Here is a 17500-nt window from a genome sequence, read left to right on the forward strand (position 1 = left end):
CTAAAGTTATGATGTAAGACTTTACTGTTGTCATGACAACAAACAGTTGTAGTCCAAACGATCCAGTCCTAAGTTTATTTTAAACTGATCAGATTTGATTGACAGCTGCGTCTTCCTGCCAACATGAATGAAGAACCACACGTCTCTCACCACATCCTGGTTTTTATATTCTACTGGTCTGACTGGTGCGTTTAAATATCGCCCAGTTTCTCCAGTTTTTCCGCCCTGCAGAACGTCCAACCGGTGAAATAACCAGCGTAGATCTGACAGACACACACTGTGTTCACGTCGGAACCCATCACTTATAATAAGACACTGATGAAGAACTCGCACAACTTAACACACCCTCATACCATCAGTGTGTGTCTGCACACGAGGTCACATTCCAGCGCCGGGCAGCCTTCCAGCCAGTCAGGTCCACCACGCCGATCTCGCCGAGTCAGCGCACTGCACACACACACACACACACATAGACACACACACACATTCCTCGAGCTGCGGCAGCATTCCCGGAGTCTTGTGCTCGTCAGCAGGACGGAGGTTTGAACCTGCGACCTTCCAGTTACAGCGCGGTCTCTCGGCGGCGGGTTCAACTCGGTCCTGAAAGTTAATCACATTCTTTCAGTTCAGCTGCGACACTTTGACAGGCAAGAAAAACTCGGCCGCCGGGTTTCATTGAATCTGCTTCATATCGATCCCAGTCACGTTTGCAAAGTGAGCCTGAGGTTACGTGTTTAAAATCGAGACATTAGAGGGACGTCCGCGCCAAGAACGATAACTGGTTTTAACAGTTTTCTCTCCTGTCCCGTCACACTGCCACAAAAATACTGCGTCCCAGTCCTACAAGAATGACTCTCATCACACCCTGTTCATGTTCTAATGCATTTTATTGATCATTTTCATTATGCATCGTTGCATGCAGCCTCACCAACAGCTTCCAGAGTTATTTTACAAAAAATAGAACTGTTGGATTGAAAAAAAAACACAAAAATGAAAAGACTTCAGAGGCTTTCATCTTGGTGTCTGGGTGACTTTGACTCACTGCTTCTCTCAGATTGTGGTTATTTTCCAGGAAACGTCCGTTAATGAGCACAACACCAGACGTATTTGAAAAAAAAAATCAGAGATTTCAGTGGTGATTCAGAGGTCTGGAGCAAATCTACTTCGTCACGTCTTCTGTTTATTCACAAGCAAACTTTCACATCTTAGTCAAACTTGACAGAATAATCCTGAAACTGAGGCCTTATTTAGAATTTCTAATGTTTCTACCTTGTTTTTATTAATACATAAATTTAAAAAAAGACCTCGTAGAAACAGAAAACAGCTCAGGCAGACCAGGTGTGCAAATCACTCTCTTTTTCTCTGTCTCCATCATCACCGTGGTAACCGTATCGGCGTTCCTATTGGTGGGTGTGGGGGGGGCCTCTGTTCCACAGACCTGTGTGTGTGTGTGTGTGTGTGTGTGTGTGTGTGTGTGTGTGTGTGTGTGTGTGTGTGTTTTAAAACAGGACACAATGAGGAACAGGTGCTCCACTGTCCTGTCTCACTTACACTCGGTGTTTTACGGTGTGTAAGGCGACACTTGAAGAATGCCTGTAAAACCTTCAGTCGTTCTCGCGCTCCCCCGCTCTGTTTATCTTTCTTTGAGCTCCCGTCTTCATCCTCGCATCCAGTTTTTCTTTCACTCCTTCCTTTCCTTTTCTTCATGTTCCAACTTTTAACCCTTTTCACACGTGGAATACATAACGATCTGGCAGAGACGGGAGGTACAAATACTTTGTTACTGTACTTAACTAAATTTTTCACTTATCTGTACTTAAGTATTTATTTTTCTGACAATTTTTTACTTTTACTCCCCACATTTGAACACAAATATCGGTACTTTCTACTTCTTACATTTTAAAAACGTTAAATTTTTATGTATTTGTTGGGAATTATTGATTATTTTTATTTTGCGTCACTGCGTTCTTCAGGCTAAATTTATGGAACAATGACACATAGAAAAGATGATTTCTTCATGTATCCATCGGTGTGTATCAGGCACGACACATGTATCAAGACAAAAATTATGTAAAAGACATAACAAGACAAATAAACAATGTAACAAATATAAAAACAACATAAAAGATGCAACAAGACAAAAAAAAAACAAAGTAACAGATGTTACATGAAATAAAAGAGTATACGGTTGCAGCTAACGATTGTTGGTCATTGTGGATTAATCGGCAGATAATTTTCTCAGTTTAATAATTAATTATTTAGTCTATAAAGTATCATAAAATAGTGAAAACTGATGTCTTCGATGTGACCAGCAGCCTGAAACCTAAAGATATTCACCTTCCTCTCTTCTGTCCTGATTGCAAACACTGTTGAATCTTGATTTCCCCCCTGAGAGCGATTGCAGCTTAGACAACAACAACAACAACACACACACACACACACGCACACACACACACACACACACACACACACACACACACACACACAGGCAAGCACACACACACAGCAGCTCATTAAAATATACATGAGCACTAAGTCCCTTACATCCCTGCTACACTCCCTGCATTCATTATTGATGAACACACACACACACACACACACACACACACACACACACACACACACACACACACATACACACACACCACTCTGCAGTCCGAGTGTTTATTTGCTTTATAAAGCACCTGTTGTTTGCTGCATTGCACCTCTGTAATCTGTCCCACTGGAAACGGCAGCCTCTGTGTGTAGATCCTGTCTGTCTGTCAGGATCTGTCTCATAACTGTCCAAACACACTCTGTCCACACGGCTCCACTTCGTTCCCTGTAACAGGGACTGTACCGGGACCTGAGCCCAAAATTAAATTCAGTCTCAGACACTCAGACACAAGACTTATTTGATGTGGTTTATACACGACATGTAGAATTTAAGTTTGCATAGAAGAAAGAACTGTTCAGAGCTCATTACAGAACACTGACACAGCTAACCAGCGACTTTTGTTTGGTTTTTGGTGAAACTGAAAGCAACAGTGATCTTCTAACAGCCTCATAACCAGAGCTGTGACAGTATGGATTTTAGAAAAATGAACCGATCGTAGGCGAGAGTAAGTGGAGAGAGTTTCTACTGTACTCTACTCTCTACAGTCACATACAGACAAGAGACGGAGAGCTGAAACATCATCTGCTGAAAATCAATCCTTCACACATTCCTCTGATCTGCTCTCACTCTCTCTCTCTATTGATTCTTCACACACTTGTAGGCTAATCCAGCTAGCTCATGCTACACACACACACATCATCTACACACACACACACACACACACACACACTCGAACTACACACACACACATACACTACAAACACAGGCCACATCTGCCTCAGTCTTTGAAGTGTGTTTCTCTGTTTCCACTGTCTGACAGTAGTTAGCTGCAAGGAGAAAACACACACACACACACACACACACACACACACACACACACACAGGAGTATGTGTGTTTTCCATACGCTCAGAAAAGGTTTTGTTAACACACACTTAAAGATGTTATTCACACACCAGTAGAAGCGATACACACACACACACTCTGACAAACACACACAGTCCTCAAGTGTGGGAACGAGTCAGCTGTTTTAACGTATAACACACACACACACACACAGACACACAAGTTTCAGGTTTTACGAGACCATCAGAGGCAGAGACTCAGTGGGTCTGCATACCAGAGGAGGGTGAGATTTAAAACAAAAGTGGAGCCGAGAACAACAGATGAAGAAGAGATGGAGGCTCAGGCTACAGATAGTTTTATAGATATCCAATATTATTATTGATTTTTCCTCTTAATCACACCAAAACTACAAATACGAGTCCGTCCGTCCAGTTTTAGTACAATAATTTTTGTCTTTATTAATTTATTTTAATTTAAAAACGCAGTAGATATATAATGGCGTAGCAACATGAGTGCAAGGCATCGTTCTTTATCTTCCAATCCTTCCCAGCATCCCTTTCACACCTTCATCCATCCAGTGATGTGTAGAATTAATGTGTTACACTGGTAGTTTATATATTTAAAAATGCGAGATATCAGTTAATTAAAAAACAGCAAAAAAAAGCAAAGAATTGAGGAAAAAAGTGAAACTAAAATCAACCAAAGATACAAAAAAAACCCCACTAAGTACACATACAACTCTCAATTACAAGTAAAAGTATTTGTAATTTGAGCAATTTGAAATTCTCCCTAAGTAGATCACATGGTATAATAAATATTTAAGTAGAAGTAAAAGTAAAGACTTGAAAATCAACTCATAAAAGTACAGTTACCGAAAAAAGTACCTAATTACAGTAACTTGAGTGTTTGTAATTAGTTACTTCCACCCCTGTCTGTTTCTCTCTTCTTCCAGCTCTTCTTTATGTCTCGTCTCTCTTGAACTAGAACAATTTAATCTTTTAAATCAACATATTCAATAAAATACCCAAACAGTCCCTGGATTTCGTTTTTTTCAGTTGAAAGACAGCAGGACATTCCTCTCAACCGCTGACCTGTTAGTGTTTTTCCTAACAGACGACAGTCAGACGTCTCGCTTGTAATCGGCACGTCGTGGAGGGATTGTTCACTTCTCTGTAATTTTGGGATACCGGCGTCCATTCCCAAAGTAAAGACAATTACACACTTAAACTCCTGTAAAAGTCTATATTAGTGTCACGTTTTAGCTGTGCAACACGCGCTCTAGTTCCTTTGGTCATCATCCGTGGTTAATGTGAAATAACCTTTAGTCATAAAGTCGTCTCTCCTGAGAGTCGGTCACACAGGACGCTGCAGGACGACCGCCGTCTGGTTCAAAAGTAGTTGAGTCAGCTAGAATCACACCAAAGCTGAAAGCAAACAGAAACTGGCTGCACTGTCCTCAGTTTCCCAACACTGATCTCTTAAGTTGCGTTGCATTTAACCTCAAAGTCGTAAGACAGAGTTGGGAATAAAGTCGCACCCAAGTCGACCATGTATGCAGGTTTTTTTTTCCCCAGGATGGTGAAGTCACGTCTCGCCCTGCTCTGTACGGCTGCACAATTAATCACTATTGCAATAAAATCACAATATGGCTGAGGGCAATATCCAAATCACGATTTAAGGAAGATTTAAGATTTAAGAAATCACTCAAACCGATTTATTATCAGAATAGTTGATGATTCATTTCAAAATTGATTAATTGTTGCAGCTCTAATCTTCATTTTGACTCAATCTCACACACAGAAAATGTCCTTCTGCCCCAAATACTCAGAAAAGCACCAGATGTTGATTAATCCGCCGCTGAAAATAGTTCCCAAGAAATATCCTCCCGTTTGAGTAACGTGATTTGATTTAGTCTCTTTTTTACCGTCCAAGATGAATCTGTTTTTCAAATACAGCACGTTTGAACTGTAATGTGCAGAAAAAACAGAGGAGTAAAGGGCAGAGAAATGAGAAAAAGATGTAAATTGGAAGCAGAAAAGAAGAAAGGGAGATATTGAATTGAGATTTATGACAATATGGAGGCTGAGAGGGCTGGAGGAGGAGAAAGAAAGAAAGAGGTAAAGATTAGGAACAGACGTAAAGGAAAGAAAATAAGGATGAGAAAGTGTTGCAACAGAGGGAGGAGGAAATTAAAAACAGGAGAAGGAAAAGAGAATAAGAAAAGATAAAATGAAATATGATGAAGTGCAGGGCATTGTGGGATTGTGATCAGGGTAGAAACTGATACGATGACACACGCAGAGAGATTTACAGATTAACAGGTCAAAGGTCACCTGATGAGGCTGATTGACAGGGGAGATGCAGTGAGGGGGCGGGGTCACGCAGGTCAGGTGATTGACGGGGAAAGGTGTCGTTTATCTGTCAGCTTTAGTTAAAAACATGAAGAGTCTGTTTCATGACATTAAATTACCCAACAGTTTAATAACAGCTATTTTGATAATTGTTTTATGGTTCCAGCTTCACAAATGTGAAGATTTCTTGTTTTTCATTTTGATTATTTTAAAGTACTTTTAATAATGTTGAGATGTGGACTGTTGATCAGACAAAACAGACATTTTTTAAGGTGTCACTTTGGGCTCTGTGTCATTAATGGAGAAAATAAAATTCATCCATACTGAAAAAAATACTTTGAGTCCTTCAAAATGAGCTCCAACTACAACAATAAAATCCCTTTACATTAATGCACATTTATGATACTACTATTTCTGTATAATAGTAGCGGCAGTAGCAGAAACAATCAGAGGTACGATGGCGTGTTAGGACCATTGTAAGTAATATATCCAGAAAAAATAAAGAGTTTCCAAGATTAAAGTTGTAGATCTACAAGAAACGAACTCAAATATTCTCTGAGATTATAAATCAGAATTTTGTAAGAAAAAAAAAGAGTTTTCAGTCACAAATTTACAAGAAAGAGAGTTTTGGGTTTGTTTTTTTGTTTGTTTGTTTCCCATAAATGTATGAAAATTCAGAGTTTCTTTGTAATATCTTTTGTTTTTATTCTTTATCGACAATGGGCCGAATGCGCCACCATACAAGGGGATTTTTTCTGCAATAAATTCTTACCCAAAAAGTAAAACAAAACAAAACTATACATTGTTCGTAAGCGAGCTAAAAAGTTTACAAAATGATGCATTGTTTGCTAGCTACATAAAAAGTTAGCAACATATTGTATAGGTAGCTAGCTAAAAAGTTAATAAAACATTACACTGTTTGCTCGCTAGCTGGGAGTTAACAAAATGTTAGATTGTTTCCTACTTAGCTTGAGTTAACAAAACATGAACTGTTTGCATGCTGGCTAAAAAGAAAGACAAGAACAAAGTAACCTGCAGCAGTTTTCTTTTTTTTCTGCACTGTACATTTTGAAAAGCATGTCTCTGTATCAGCACTCTGCCAAAGTGAGCTGGAAAATATCTGCACATAAAACCTCTGCAAAAATCCAACATCATGCATCCCTGCTAATCTTTTAATAGATTAACCAAACGAGTAATCAAGAGCTGAACTGACAGAGTAAATATTTGTTAATTGCGGCGCTAACGGCCAACAGACAAACACAGCTGAGGTCGACTTTATCACATGAGGCCTGCAGATAATCCATCTTACGTTTTCGGGCTGGAATGCGTCGTACAGTCGGAGAGGAACAAAATATGAGAACCACCTGTGAGTTTGACACAATCCAGTACAACAACATCACAAACACCTCGCCGACTCGGTGTCAACAGAAACTCGTCACTGGCTGCAGGGCTGCTGCGTTCGATTACACGAGGCTCTGCAGGTGTTTCTGTTTTTCTGGACGCTGCGTTTATAACGCTGCTTCCTGCGTACATCTGAACATGAGACAAATCAGCTCAGGGTCTCCTCTTCTGTTTTTATGTGTTGGAGTGAATTTAAAATTGAAATAATGTGAGGAAAGAGAGCAGAATGTAGAGCGGTGGGTTAAGGCCTCCGGGTGTGGACTGAAAAAAAAAAAAACAGGAGGAGGAAAATTAGAGGAGGAGAGTGAACAGGTGAGAGGTGGAGGTGGAGGGAGGTGTAGTGTGTTTTGTCTCTCCAGGGCTCTGGGTGAAGGTTTGACCTCCCAAATTATCCCCCAGCACCTCCTCCCACTGCCTAATGGGAGTGTGTGTGTGTGCGTGCGTGTGCGTGCACGCTCGTGAGTTTCAGTGTGATGACCCTTAAGGTCAATCAGCTGTGAGAAAGCTGTGACCTCCAACAACCCCCTGCTGGGCGTCTGTGTGTGTGTATTAGTGAAAATGTGTGTGTGTGTGTGTGTGTGTGTGTGTGTGTGTGTGTTCAGGTATGTCTTCACATTTCAATAAAGCTTCTTGTCCATGTGGACGGTCCACTTTCGGTCCCTGCTACCGTGGCTGTCCAGTCCAGTCCTGTCAGTCCAGTTCAGGCCTTTTTCCACCAAATCAGCTCTGGTTCTTGAACCGGTTCCATTCGAGATTCTTTCCATTTTCCAACACGGGTCCCTCGATGGGCATCGATCATCCGAGCAATTATTAAAATTACATGTTGCAGTTTATACAGTAATTGAGAACAGGAACAACAAACAAACAACAACAAAACATCAGGAACTCATGAACACTGATAATAGCCTTGTTTTTTGGTTCCAGATCAGAACCAGCTTTTCGGGTTCCAAGCCAAGTTACTTTTGGTTGAAGAGCTCCAAACGGTTCACAATTGGGTCCATGAACCCGAACAGGGTCGGTTCCATGTTGGTGGAAAAGGCTTATTCGAGACTACCTGAGATTATCTTTGAGATTAGAGGAGGATTTAGCAGCTAAAGAGTGAGATATTTATGTCAGGAGGTGGTGGAGACCAAAAACACAGTGAATATTGGACATACATTCATCACATAAACAGAAGTAGAGGTCTCACAGGTCCAAAAACTTATGCCCAAACCAAAAGAGACCTGCAAGTGGACTACCCAGAACCAAACCGTTTGCTAGTTGTTTGCAAGCTAACTAAAAAGTCAACAAAACATTTCATTGTTAAATCATTTGCCAGCTACCTAAAAAGTTTTTAAAAATTGCACTGTTTGTTATGTAGCTAAAAAGTGAACAAGATGTAACATTGTGTGTTAGCTGGCTTAAAAGTTAATAAAATGATGCACTGTTTGCTAGCTACCTAAAAGGTTCACGATAAATTACATTGTTTGGTGGCTAGCTAAAAAGTTCACAGAACATAATGTATGTTAGCCAGCTGGAAGTAACAAAATGCCACATTCCTTGCTAGTTAGCTGAAGAGTTAAGCATTACTTGTTTGCTAGCTAACTAAAAAAAATAAAACATTAGATTGTTTGTAACCTAGCAAAAAAGTTAGCTAGCTTATTTAGCCTACTCATGATAGCTTGCCTCTAAACTCTTAATTTTTTCTCCCTTTAGAAAAACCTGTTGTTGGAGCAAAATGACCAAACAATTAAAGATTAGTTTGTCCCTTTAACTTTTTTTTTTTTCAATCTCAAAAAGGCGGCCATTTTAAAAGTTGAACATTAAAAAAGAGACAGGATCTCCAAGGAATCAGGAAATTAGCTCGATACAGATGCGTCCAGATTAAAGAACACAGAATCAGACTTTCCCAGTTATGTTGATTTATGTCTCAAACGTTGGTCATTAATAATGATACGAACAAAGAAAATTATCAATAGAACAAAAACAGTAAAGTTAAAGACATATACAGATAAGAACTGTAATGCTAATCAGGATTTATCATAAATGTATTGATAACACACCGCCTCCTACAGGCGTTTTAAACTAGAGAAATTACTGACAGGCAGATTAAGTTTGGTGCAACATAATTTAAATCTGATTTAAAAAATAACCGTTGTGGCTGCAGCTCAGCCCGTCTGTCAGAAGTTGCTGGTGATTTGGTGACGTTTGTCCGTTCCAGAACGCCATACGTCACAGAATTCGATACATTCTCCACGGAATCTGCTGCTGCCTGTCCACACACACACACACACACACACACACACACACACACACTGCACGCGGCTCCACCCCTCCCTCTCTCTGGCAGAGAGAGGCATGTCCCTGCGTGTTCCTGTGCAGGTCGAGCGACATAGAGCCTGAACATAGAGAGAGAGAGAGAGAGGCAGTGAGTCCGCAGCAGCAGCAGCCGCACGAGCTCCTCACGGACTGATCCACTCTCATGGTCGGTTTACACTCCTCATTGATACGCTCATTGATCGGATGGATTGTTGACGTCACGACGCTTGATTCTCGGATGTTCTTGCCCTGGATATCGGGATTTAATCGATCTGAATTCGATCAGTAGTTGTCACCGTCGGTGCGTTTCTCCGGGAGGTTTCTTTACCTACCGGGAGCAGCCATGGGGTTCTACGGCACCTTGAAGCTCATCTTCTACAAAGTAAGTATCGATTATCAGTGGGGGGTCGATCGATCGGTGACGTCAACAGCCTTAAGTGTTTGATTGTGTTGAGGGGTGTCATGCAGGTATTCAAGGTTGTCAGGCTCGTGAAACACCGGGATGACAAGGCGTTTCTCTCTGACAGCAGAGTGTGTGTGTGTGTGTGTGTGTGTGTGTGTGTGTGTGTGTGTGTGTGTGTACCACTGCGGATATGCCCTTTCCCTCTCTCTCTCTCTGTGTCTTGGCTCTCTCCCTGTCTCTCTGATTTGATTATTGATTATTGATCACCCACAGCTGTCTCTCTGTTGGTGCCTCAGCAGTCAGACACAGGGAGCCCATGAGCAAGGCATCGCTGAGAGTTTGAGTCCCTGATCAAACTGCTGCTAAAACACACACATTTGGTCAAACGTAATTAATTACAGGTGATTAAAACAGTAACGATTTCTAATTAGAATGAAAATCAATAAGACCGAGCAGATCTGGAGCATCTAATGCTTATTAAAACCATTTACTTCCCTGGAAGAGGGACTGTACTCAGCACAGCTGCTGTAAACTGAAATCTTTGAGTCAAATGTGGTGTATAACACAGCAAACATCTACCAAAAAGACAAAAAAAACAGTCTAAATATTTACTATTATAATTATTAAATATTTTTTTGCTTCCTTACACTGTGAAAACACAAATAAAAGAGGAATATTACTCATGCTTACTGTATTTTTTAAATTAAATATGTGTATTAACAGCAAACAACTACAAAAAAGACTAAAAATCAAACTAAAGCTTTAGTATCTAATGCTTCATCTTTGCAGCAACAAGAAATTAGACGTTTGCTTCCCTATATGGCCAAAACACAAGTAAAAAAGGTAAATTGCACAGTGTAGCTGGGGTAAATTGAATTTTCTGTGTGCATAAGCAGCAGAATTCTATATAAATGGACTTAAAATCAATCAAACCTTTAGTTTGCACTGCTTGTTCATCTTTACAACTACAAACCACAAGATTAAAATCTGTAGAAATGGATATGTTCTACTTCCCTACACAGTCAAAACACAAGTAAAAGTGGGATAATACACAGTATAGCTGCTGTAAATTTAAAAATTGGGTCAAAAATGTCACGTAAAGCAGCAAAAATCTATAAGAAAAAGACTTAAATCAGATAAAATGTTATGTTATTAGCTTATTTATCTTTTCAGCTACAGACCACAAGAATTCAACCTCAGAAATAGACATGATTTGCTTCCCAACATGTTCAAAACAAAAGTAAAATAAGTATATTACTGTACAGCTGCTGGAATTGCCTCAGAAATAAACGTTTCTGCTTCCATATACTGTGAAAATACAAATAAAAAGGGCTAGAACACTGTACAACTGCTGTTAACTACATTTTTGGAGTCAAACATGCCTTTTAAACAACAAAAATCTATGAAAAAGACTTACACTCAGAGAAAATCTTTAATATCTAATGCTTGTTCATCTTTACAACAACATAATACAAGATCGTGGACATTTTTGCTTCCATACACAGTGAAAACTTAAACAAAAGAGGGATATTACACTGTACAACTCTCTCTCTCACTGCATTTTTGAGGTCAAACATGGCGAACAATCAGCAGAAATCTATGAAAAAGACTTTGAATCACACCAAATCCTTTGTATCTCACACTTTCTCATCTTTATAACTACAAAACACGAGATGAAAACCTCAGAAACTGACTTTTTTTTTCCCTTTGACTGTGAAAAAGCAAACAAAAGAGAGATATTTCTCTGTACAGCTCTTGTAAACGGCATTTTTGGGGTCAAATATGGTGTATAAGCAGCAAACATCTATGAAAAAGACTTAAAATCTTTATTCTCATCTTTATAACTACAAACTGCAAGAATACAACCTTACAAACTGACATTTTTTCTCTTCTCTCCATTGTGAAAATCCAGATTCTAGAGGTAAATTGCACAGTAAATCCTGTAAAAACGACACATAAGTAGCTTTAAGGTCACAGTTGACCATCATAATTTAATATAATAATGTCACGGCGATGCTAAAATGTACTAGAGGTACAATAAGGTCACTGTTTGTCACGTGTTTCCTTTGAAACACACAGAGCTGAATTGTTCTGGTTTTAACAGTAAACACATTTTCTCTGTCCTTCACCCTCAAGTGAAGTTTTTCTTTTTTGGGCTTAATGAAATCCACACAGACGCGACATCTGTTATTAAAACAGCCGGCGACATTTGGGGCGGAAACAGAAAAAAAGAAAAAAAAAAAAGAAGAAAAAGTCCTAAAATGAAAAGCAGATTATGAGTTTAGGTTCAGAGTTGAGAGCTGAAATCACAGCCATATGCTGTCGATGAAGTGAAAATAAAAGTGTAAATTAAACACGCTCACATTTTTGTGTTCTAATGTTAATATTCTCATTTAATATTCATGAGTGTCTCCTTTTATTTTATTCTGTGAAGCTGCACAGATTAAGCAGCCAGTCAGAAAACACAGTGTTCATATAAAGATGCCAAGAGGAGGAAGGACACACACACACATGCTGTCCTGTACATCCACAGCCTCCAGTGTGTGTGTGTGTGTGTGTGTGTGTGTGTGTGTGTGTGTGTGTGTGTGTGTGTGTGTGTGCTGCTCTATTTTAGACCAGTGCTGCACCGGCGACATTCCTGCAATTTTCTGCATTCCTGCGTTCATTCAGCGAGAGACACAGAGAGGAAAGAGATAGAAGGCTGATTCAGACCTCTGGGTCGGTGCGTTTGTGGTACTTTGACAGCGTAGGTGTTCTCAGCGCCTCTGTAGATAACACACCGGACTGCAGTGCGTGTCTGCGTCTCTTCATCAGTGTGGACTCTGCAACTCCTGATTGATTTTGTTTCAGTTCATTTTTTTTTTTACCAGAAACCCACAAACGTTTGTAGTAACTGAGGAAAGTCTCTTGTCTTTTCTCCGTCTCATTTTAAGTAGAAAAGATCGGATTCGGTTTGTCCGTGTTAGATCCAAAACTGTAGCTGTTCACGATCACATAAATGTTAATTATTAGTTAATTTTAAACTGTTTATATGGGATGAAACATGGTGAAAAAATCTATGAAAAAGACTTAAAATAAAACAAAACTTTAGCAAATTAAAACCACAAACTACATCAATTAAAAAAAAACTTAGAAATTGATTGTTTGCTTCCCTACACTCTTAGAAATAAAGGTGTTAGCTAGAACCATGTAGCGTTCTTTAACTTGTCCCCATAGGAGAACCCTTTTTGGTTCTTTGTAGAACATTTTTACAAAGGTTCTACGTGGGCCTTTTCACAGTTCTGCCTAGAACCCAACCAACAGGGTTATACCTAGAACCACCTGTGAAAGGTTTCACCCAAAACCCTCTAAAGGAGAACCTTTCTATGGTGTATCAGTCCCACCCAGTACCCTCTCTGGGGGTACCAATGCAGAACATTTCCAGCTTCTAAGAAGCAAAAAAGAACCCACCCAGGGGGTTCTACCAACAGTTTTATCTAGAAGCAATCCGGGGATTCTACGGGGAACCCTTTTATGTTCCAAGGATTTTACTTAGAACCCAGTGAGGGGGTTCTACCAGGTGTTTCTACCATGAATGCTTTTACATTATGGTACGAAGAACCCACGGAGAAACACTCTTTAATGATTTCAACAGTCCTTGAACAGTTCCTTCCAAAAAGGGTTCTGTGGATGAAAGGGGTTCTTCATGGAACCCTTAGTTTTTACAAAGAACCCTTGACAAACTTTTATTAACTGAAATCCCCCTAAATGATTCAACGCACGTTCATCTTTACAGCTACAAACTAGAAATGGACATTTTTGCTTCTCTACGCTGTAAAACTCCATTAAACTGCAGATTTATTGTCTAAGCAGCAAAAATGTCTGAAAACAACTCTGAGACTTTGTCAGCTTGGAGAGTGAACCTCCATGATTAGATTTAAGTCTGATTCAGAGGGCCTCGATGCGATTATTGAACGATTATCGATGCATTTTGATGCTTCGGATCTTTAAGCTTTTAATCCAGGAGGTGCCGGTTGGATTGAATCCATCCGTAGTTGTTCACACTGAGCCGTCCTCAGAAAAAACTCCAGAAGCAGCAGGTTCAGCGTGGATCACTGATCTACTTGCCCGGAGTCACTTGCCACTAAATAAATTGTGTTATTTTTAAGTGGTTATCAATGAAGCTGATTGTCATGTTTAGTCTGGTGCTACAACGTCTGGAAAACCAGTTTCTCAAAGTCTAACAGGATGTCCTTAAATGTCTCGTTTTGTCAGTATGAACTCAATAATATTCAGTTAAATTGATGATAAACAAAAAATCTCTGATAATATAAAATATCTGCCTGTATGTTTCCTGTTGAGCCTTGAAGCTGAATGACTGATTCCTGTTATTTTGTGAGTTTCTGTGGTTTGATTTTCACCTCGTCCCCTGAAGAGTGATACTGTCTCTCACTGTTTCTCTTTTCTTTTGTTTCTGTCGTCGTCGTATTTTTACCACCAGATGAAGAGGAAGTTGGATCATGGTCCAGACGGCCGACCGTTCCCTTCAGGAAAGAAGCACTGCAAAGGCAACGGATACCTCAGGTAACCATCAGCTGGCTAGAACAACTTGAAATTTTTAATATGTTTAGTGTTTAACAAAGTAGATCAGAATCAGATGTAGTTGTTGTTGTATTTGCTCCACAATAATTAGCATTCTGTTAGCATTAGCACTCTGATGGCTCTATTTCAGCTCCGAGAACAAAACATAATTTCTCTCAGAGATATTTGTCCAGTAGCTCTTATTTTTGTAGCAGGGCAGTTTGTTTTTTTCCTTTTTGGACTACCCACTAGCTTGGAAATGCTAATTGATGCAGATGCTAACTTCCCTGTTTCTCTCTCCCCAGTCCATCCAGTCTGGTTCAGGCCACGCCCACCACATTTGGCGACCTACGGCTGGCCAATGGGCATTCGGCTCAGCGGCGGCGCGTCACCTCAGGGCCGCCCCCTTCTGGCCTGCAGGACTGGCTTCATATCTTCCAGGTTAGCACGTACACAGATAATCTTCTTTCTGACTGTTCAGCTGCTTGCTAAACCCCTCCCCTGAACAGAAATCGGCCAATCATAGCTTAGTAACTGTTGCTAGGCACAGCAGCATTTCCTTCTCCACATGTTGTATTTGAAGGAGACTGTTGTGGAGGGTGTTGTCTATTTTTGTAGTCTTTCAAAAAACCAAAAACATAATAAATAGAAGTGGAGAATGGACTAAATAGAGTATAGTTAGCATTCCAGGCTAACTAGCTTACAACTAGTAGCAGTAAACTGGTTTTACCTGCAAAGCAGAGCAGAACATCATTGGCCAACTATATTATTATTTGGGATTGTAGGTTACATTAGAAGAATCCATGTTCAGGACTGCAGCAGGAGCTAAGATGCTAATATATCAGCTTAGGCTAACATTATCATCTCTGCTCTGTACTGGATTTGGCGTAGTTTTGCTAAATACGTTCGGTTGTCTTCTCTCTTGCTTGCTACTAGTAACAAAACTAACTAGCTAGCTAACAAATGATGTGAAATCTAGTATTTGCAAAGCTCCAGCTAACTAGCTAGCTAACTGTGTCGATTAGCAAGCTAGTTAGCGGGCATTTTGCTGACATTAGCTGACTTAAGATATGACTTTATACTAAATAAGTTGCTTTTACCAGGTACTAAGCTTGCTCAACTGTTATTGGAGCACAGAGCAAAAAGGGGCGGGGCTTAAGAAGGGTCAGTTAGATATTTTTAATTCAACGACTTGAACTTTTGTTTCTGTTAATTAAAAGTTAATTAACTGCTAACTATCCCACGTTATGTAACATGTTTCATAACAAATAACTGTTTTGCGGTAAAACAGAAGGCAGATTTCCACATTGTGGTCAATTTTAATGAATTGTAGCTGAAACAAACTCAACCAGTTTATTTACCAAGACAACACTGATACACACGCACACACACGCACACACACACACACACACACACACACGCTCACACACACTGGTTCAGTCCTTGATGTGGTATATCTTCCGCTTCCTGCACGTAAACACAGAGCGTTAGAGGAGTGTTGCCTCCAAGCGTTCTTACGTAACTAATAATAAACGCACACACATGCACACACACACACACACTCAAATGAAAAACATGTATCTCTCTTTTCTAGCTGGAGGAAGAAGTTAAAACGTTTTCAGAGACGCAGAGATGCTTTCAAACAGAGATACGAGAAGACACAAAAAAACTCAGACACATCACAACAAAACATGAAAATCACACAGAAAAATGTTTAAACTAAACAGAAAAAAAACTAAAATATTGTTAGACTCCTAAAAATGTTCTACTGTTTCTCTTGTTGTCTCGTCCTGCAGACGTGGAGCGGCCCCGAGAGGCTATTGGCTCTGGACGAGTTGATTGACAGGTGCGAGACGAGTCAGGTGAAGCACATGATGCAGGTCATCGAGCCCCAGTTCCAGAGAGACTTTATATCCCTGCTGCCCAAAGAGGTACACACACACACACACACACACACACACACACACACACAGATTGTAAAACGTCACCTATGACAGAGCAGATATGAACATGTGAGCAGCATTTTAAATGTGTGTCCTTGTGTGTGTGTGTGTGTGTGTGTGTGTGTGTGTGTGTGTGTGTGTGTGTGTGTGTGTGTGTGTGTGTGTGTGTGTGTGTGCAGTTAGCTCTGTACGTGTTGACCTTCCTGGCTCCCAGAGACCTGCTGCAGGCCGCTCAGACCTGCAGGTACTGGAGGATCCTGGCTGAAGACAACCTGCTGTGGAGGGAGAAGTGCCGCGAGGAAGGTGAATTTCATGGCTAAAATTTTATATTAACAGCTGAATTGTTTAGTTATTATAATGCAAATATAGCAGGGAAGTCTGCAGTAGAATCTACCGGAACTACTTTCTTTCTACTATAAAGAAAGTAGTTCCTACGTGAAACTGCTCAGAACAAGGTCAGTGAATTATCTGGAGTAACCAGGTCAATTTCTGGAAAGAGATGCTGCTGTTGAGTTATTGAGCACCACAACCCTCTGAAGCTCGCACAAAAACAATATAGATGAATAAATAACACTGCAGGAAAGATGAGAATTATTTATGAATTATGTATTTTAGTTTTTTTTTTTTAAAACAGGAGGAAATGCTGCATTTGTTGGGGACTATTTTAACAGCGGATTAATCCACATTTATTTCTCTGATGAGTATCTGGAGCAGCAGGGTGGTGTGTCACCCAGTGCAGTGTGGATTACCTGTTAGATTTAATCTTTTAAAGGCATTTGTTGTACAGTATATATAGATAAATTAAATTAAATGATAGAAACAAACATAATAATATAACACAGGCTGTGCAGGCCTGCCTCCTTCCTTTATCCTCCTCCTCTCTTTCTCTCTCATTGTGTTTTGCTTTGGTACATTTTGATAAATCTTCTCCCAAAACCTGTAAAATGAATCAAATCTGCCGTGGCAGTGAGAGTTAATCATGTGGCGTCTGAGCGGTGACTCAGCAGGTTTATTTTCCAGCGTTTTCACAGGGGAAATATGAAAAGCAGAATACAAATCGAGGCGGGAGCTTACTGGATGTATAGTGCTTTCTAACCTGAGCGT

The 17500-nt window shown here is 40.1% G+C and overlaps 1 protein-coding gene across 2 annotated transcripts in view; it reads left to right on the plus strand.

Moving 5' to 3' along the window:
• LOC146305363 (F-box/WD repeat-containing protein 7-like) overlaps positions 1–17500 on the plus strand; it is a 29916-nt gene that overhangs the window by 4240 nt on the left and 8176 nt on the right. The window contains exons 1-5 of one of the 2 annotated variants that reach the window (XM_084712769.1): positions 9562–9872; positions 14374–14456; positions 14759–14894; positions 16250–16384; positions 16576–16699. In XM_084712769.1, the coding sequence (XP_084568895.1) occupies positions 9834–9872; positions 14374–14456; positions 14759–14894; positions 16250–16384; positions 16576–16699 (517 nt within the window). In that variant the 5' untranslated portion in view covers positions 9562–9833. Of the gene's footprint in view, positions 1–9561; positions 9873–14373; positions 14457–14758; positions 14895–16249; positions 16385–16575; positions 16700–17500 lie in introns of those variants that run through there. The other variant, XM_084712768.1, reaches the window with a different exon arrangement.

Source organism: Lutjanus erythropterus, chromosome 23 (assembly GCF_056507025.1).
Source record: "Lutjanus erythropterus isolate fLutEry1 chromosome 23, fLutEry1.hap2, whole genome shotgun sequence".
Taxonomy (NCBI): Eukaryota; Metazoa; Chordata; class Actinopteri; order Lutjaniformes; family Lutjanidae; genus Lutjanus; species Lutjanus erythropterus.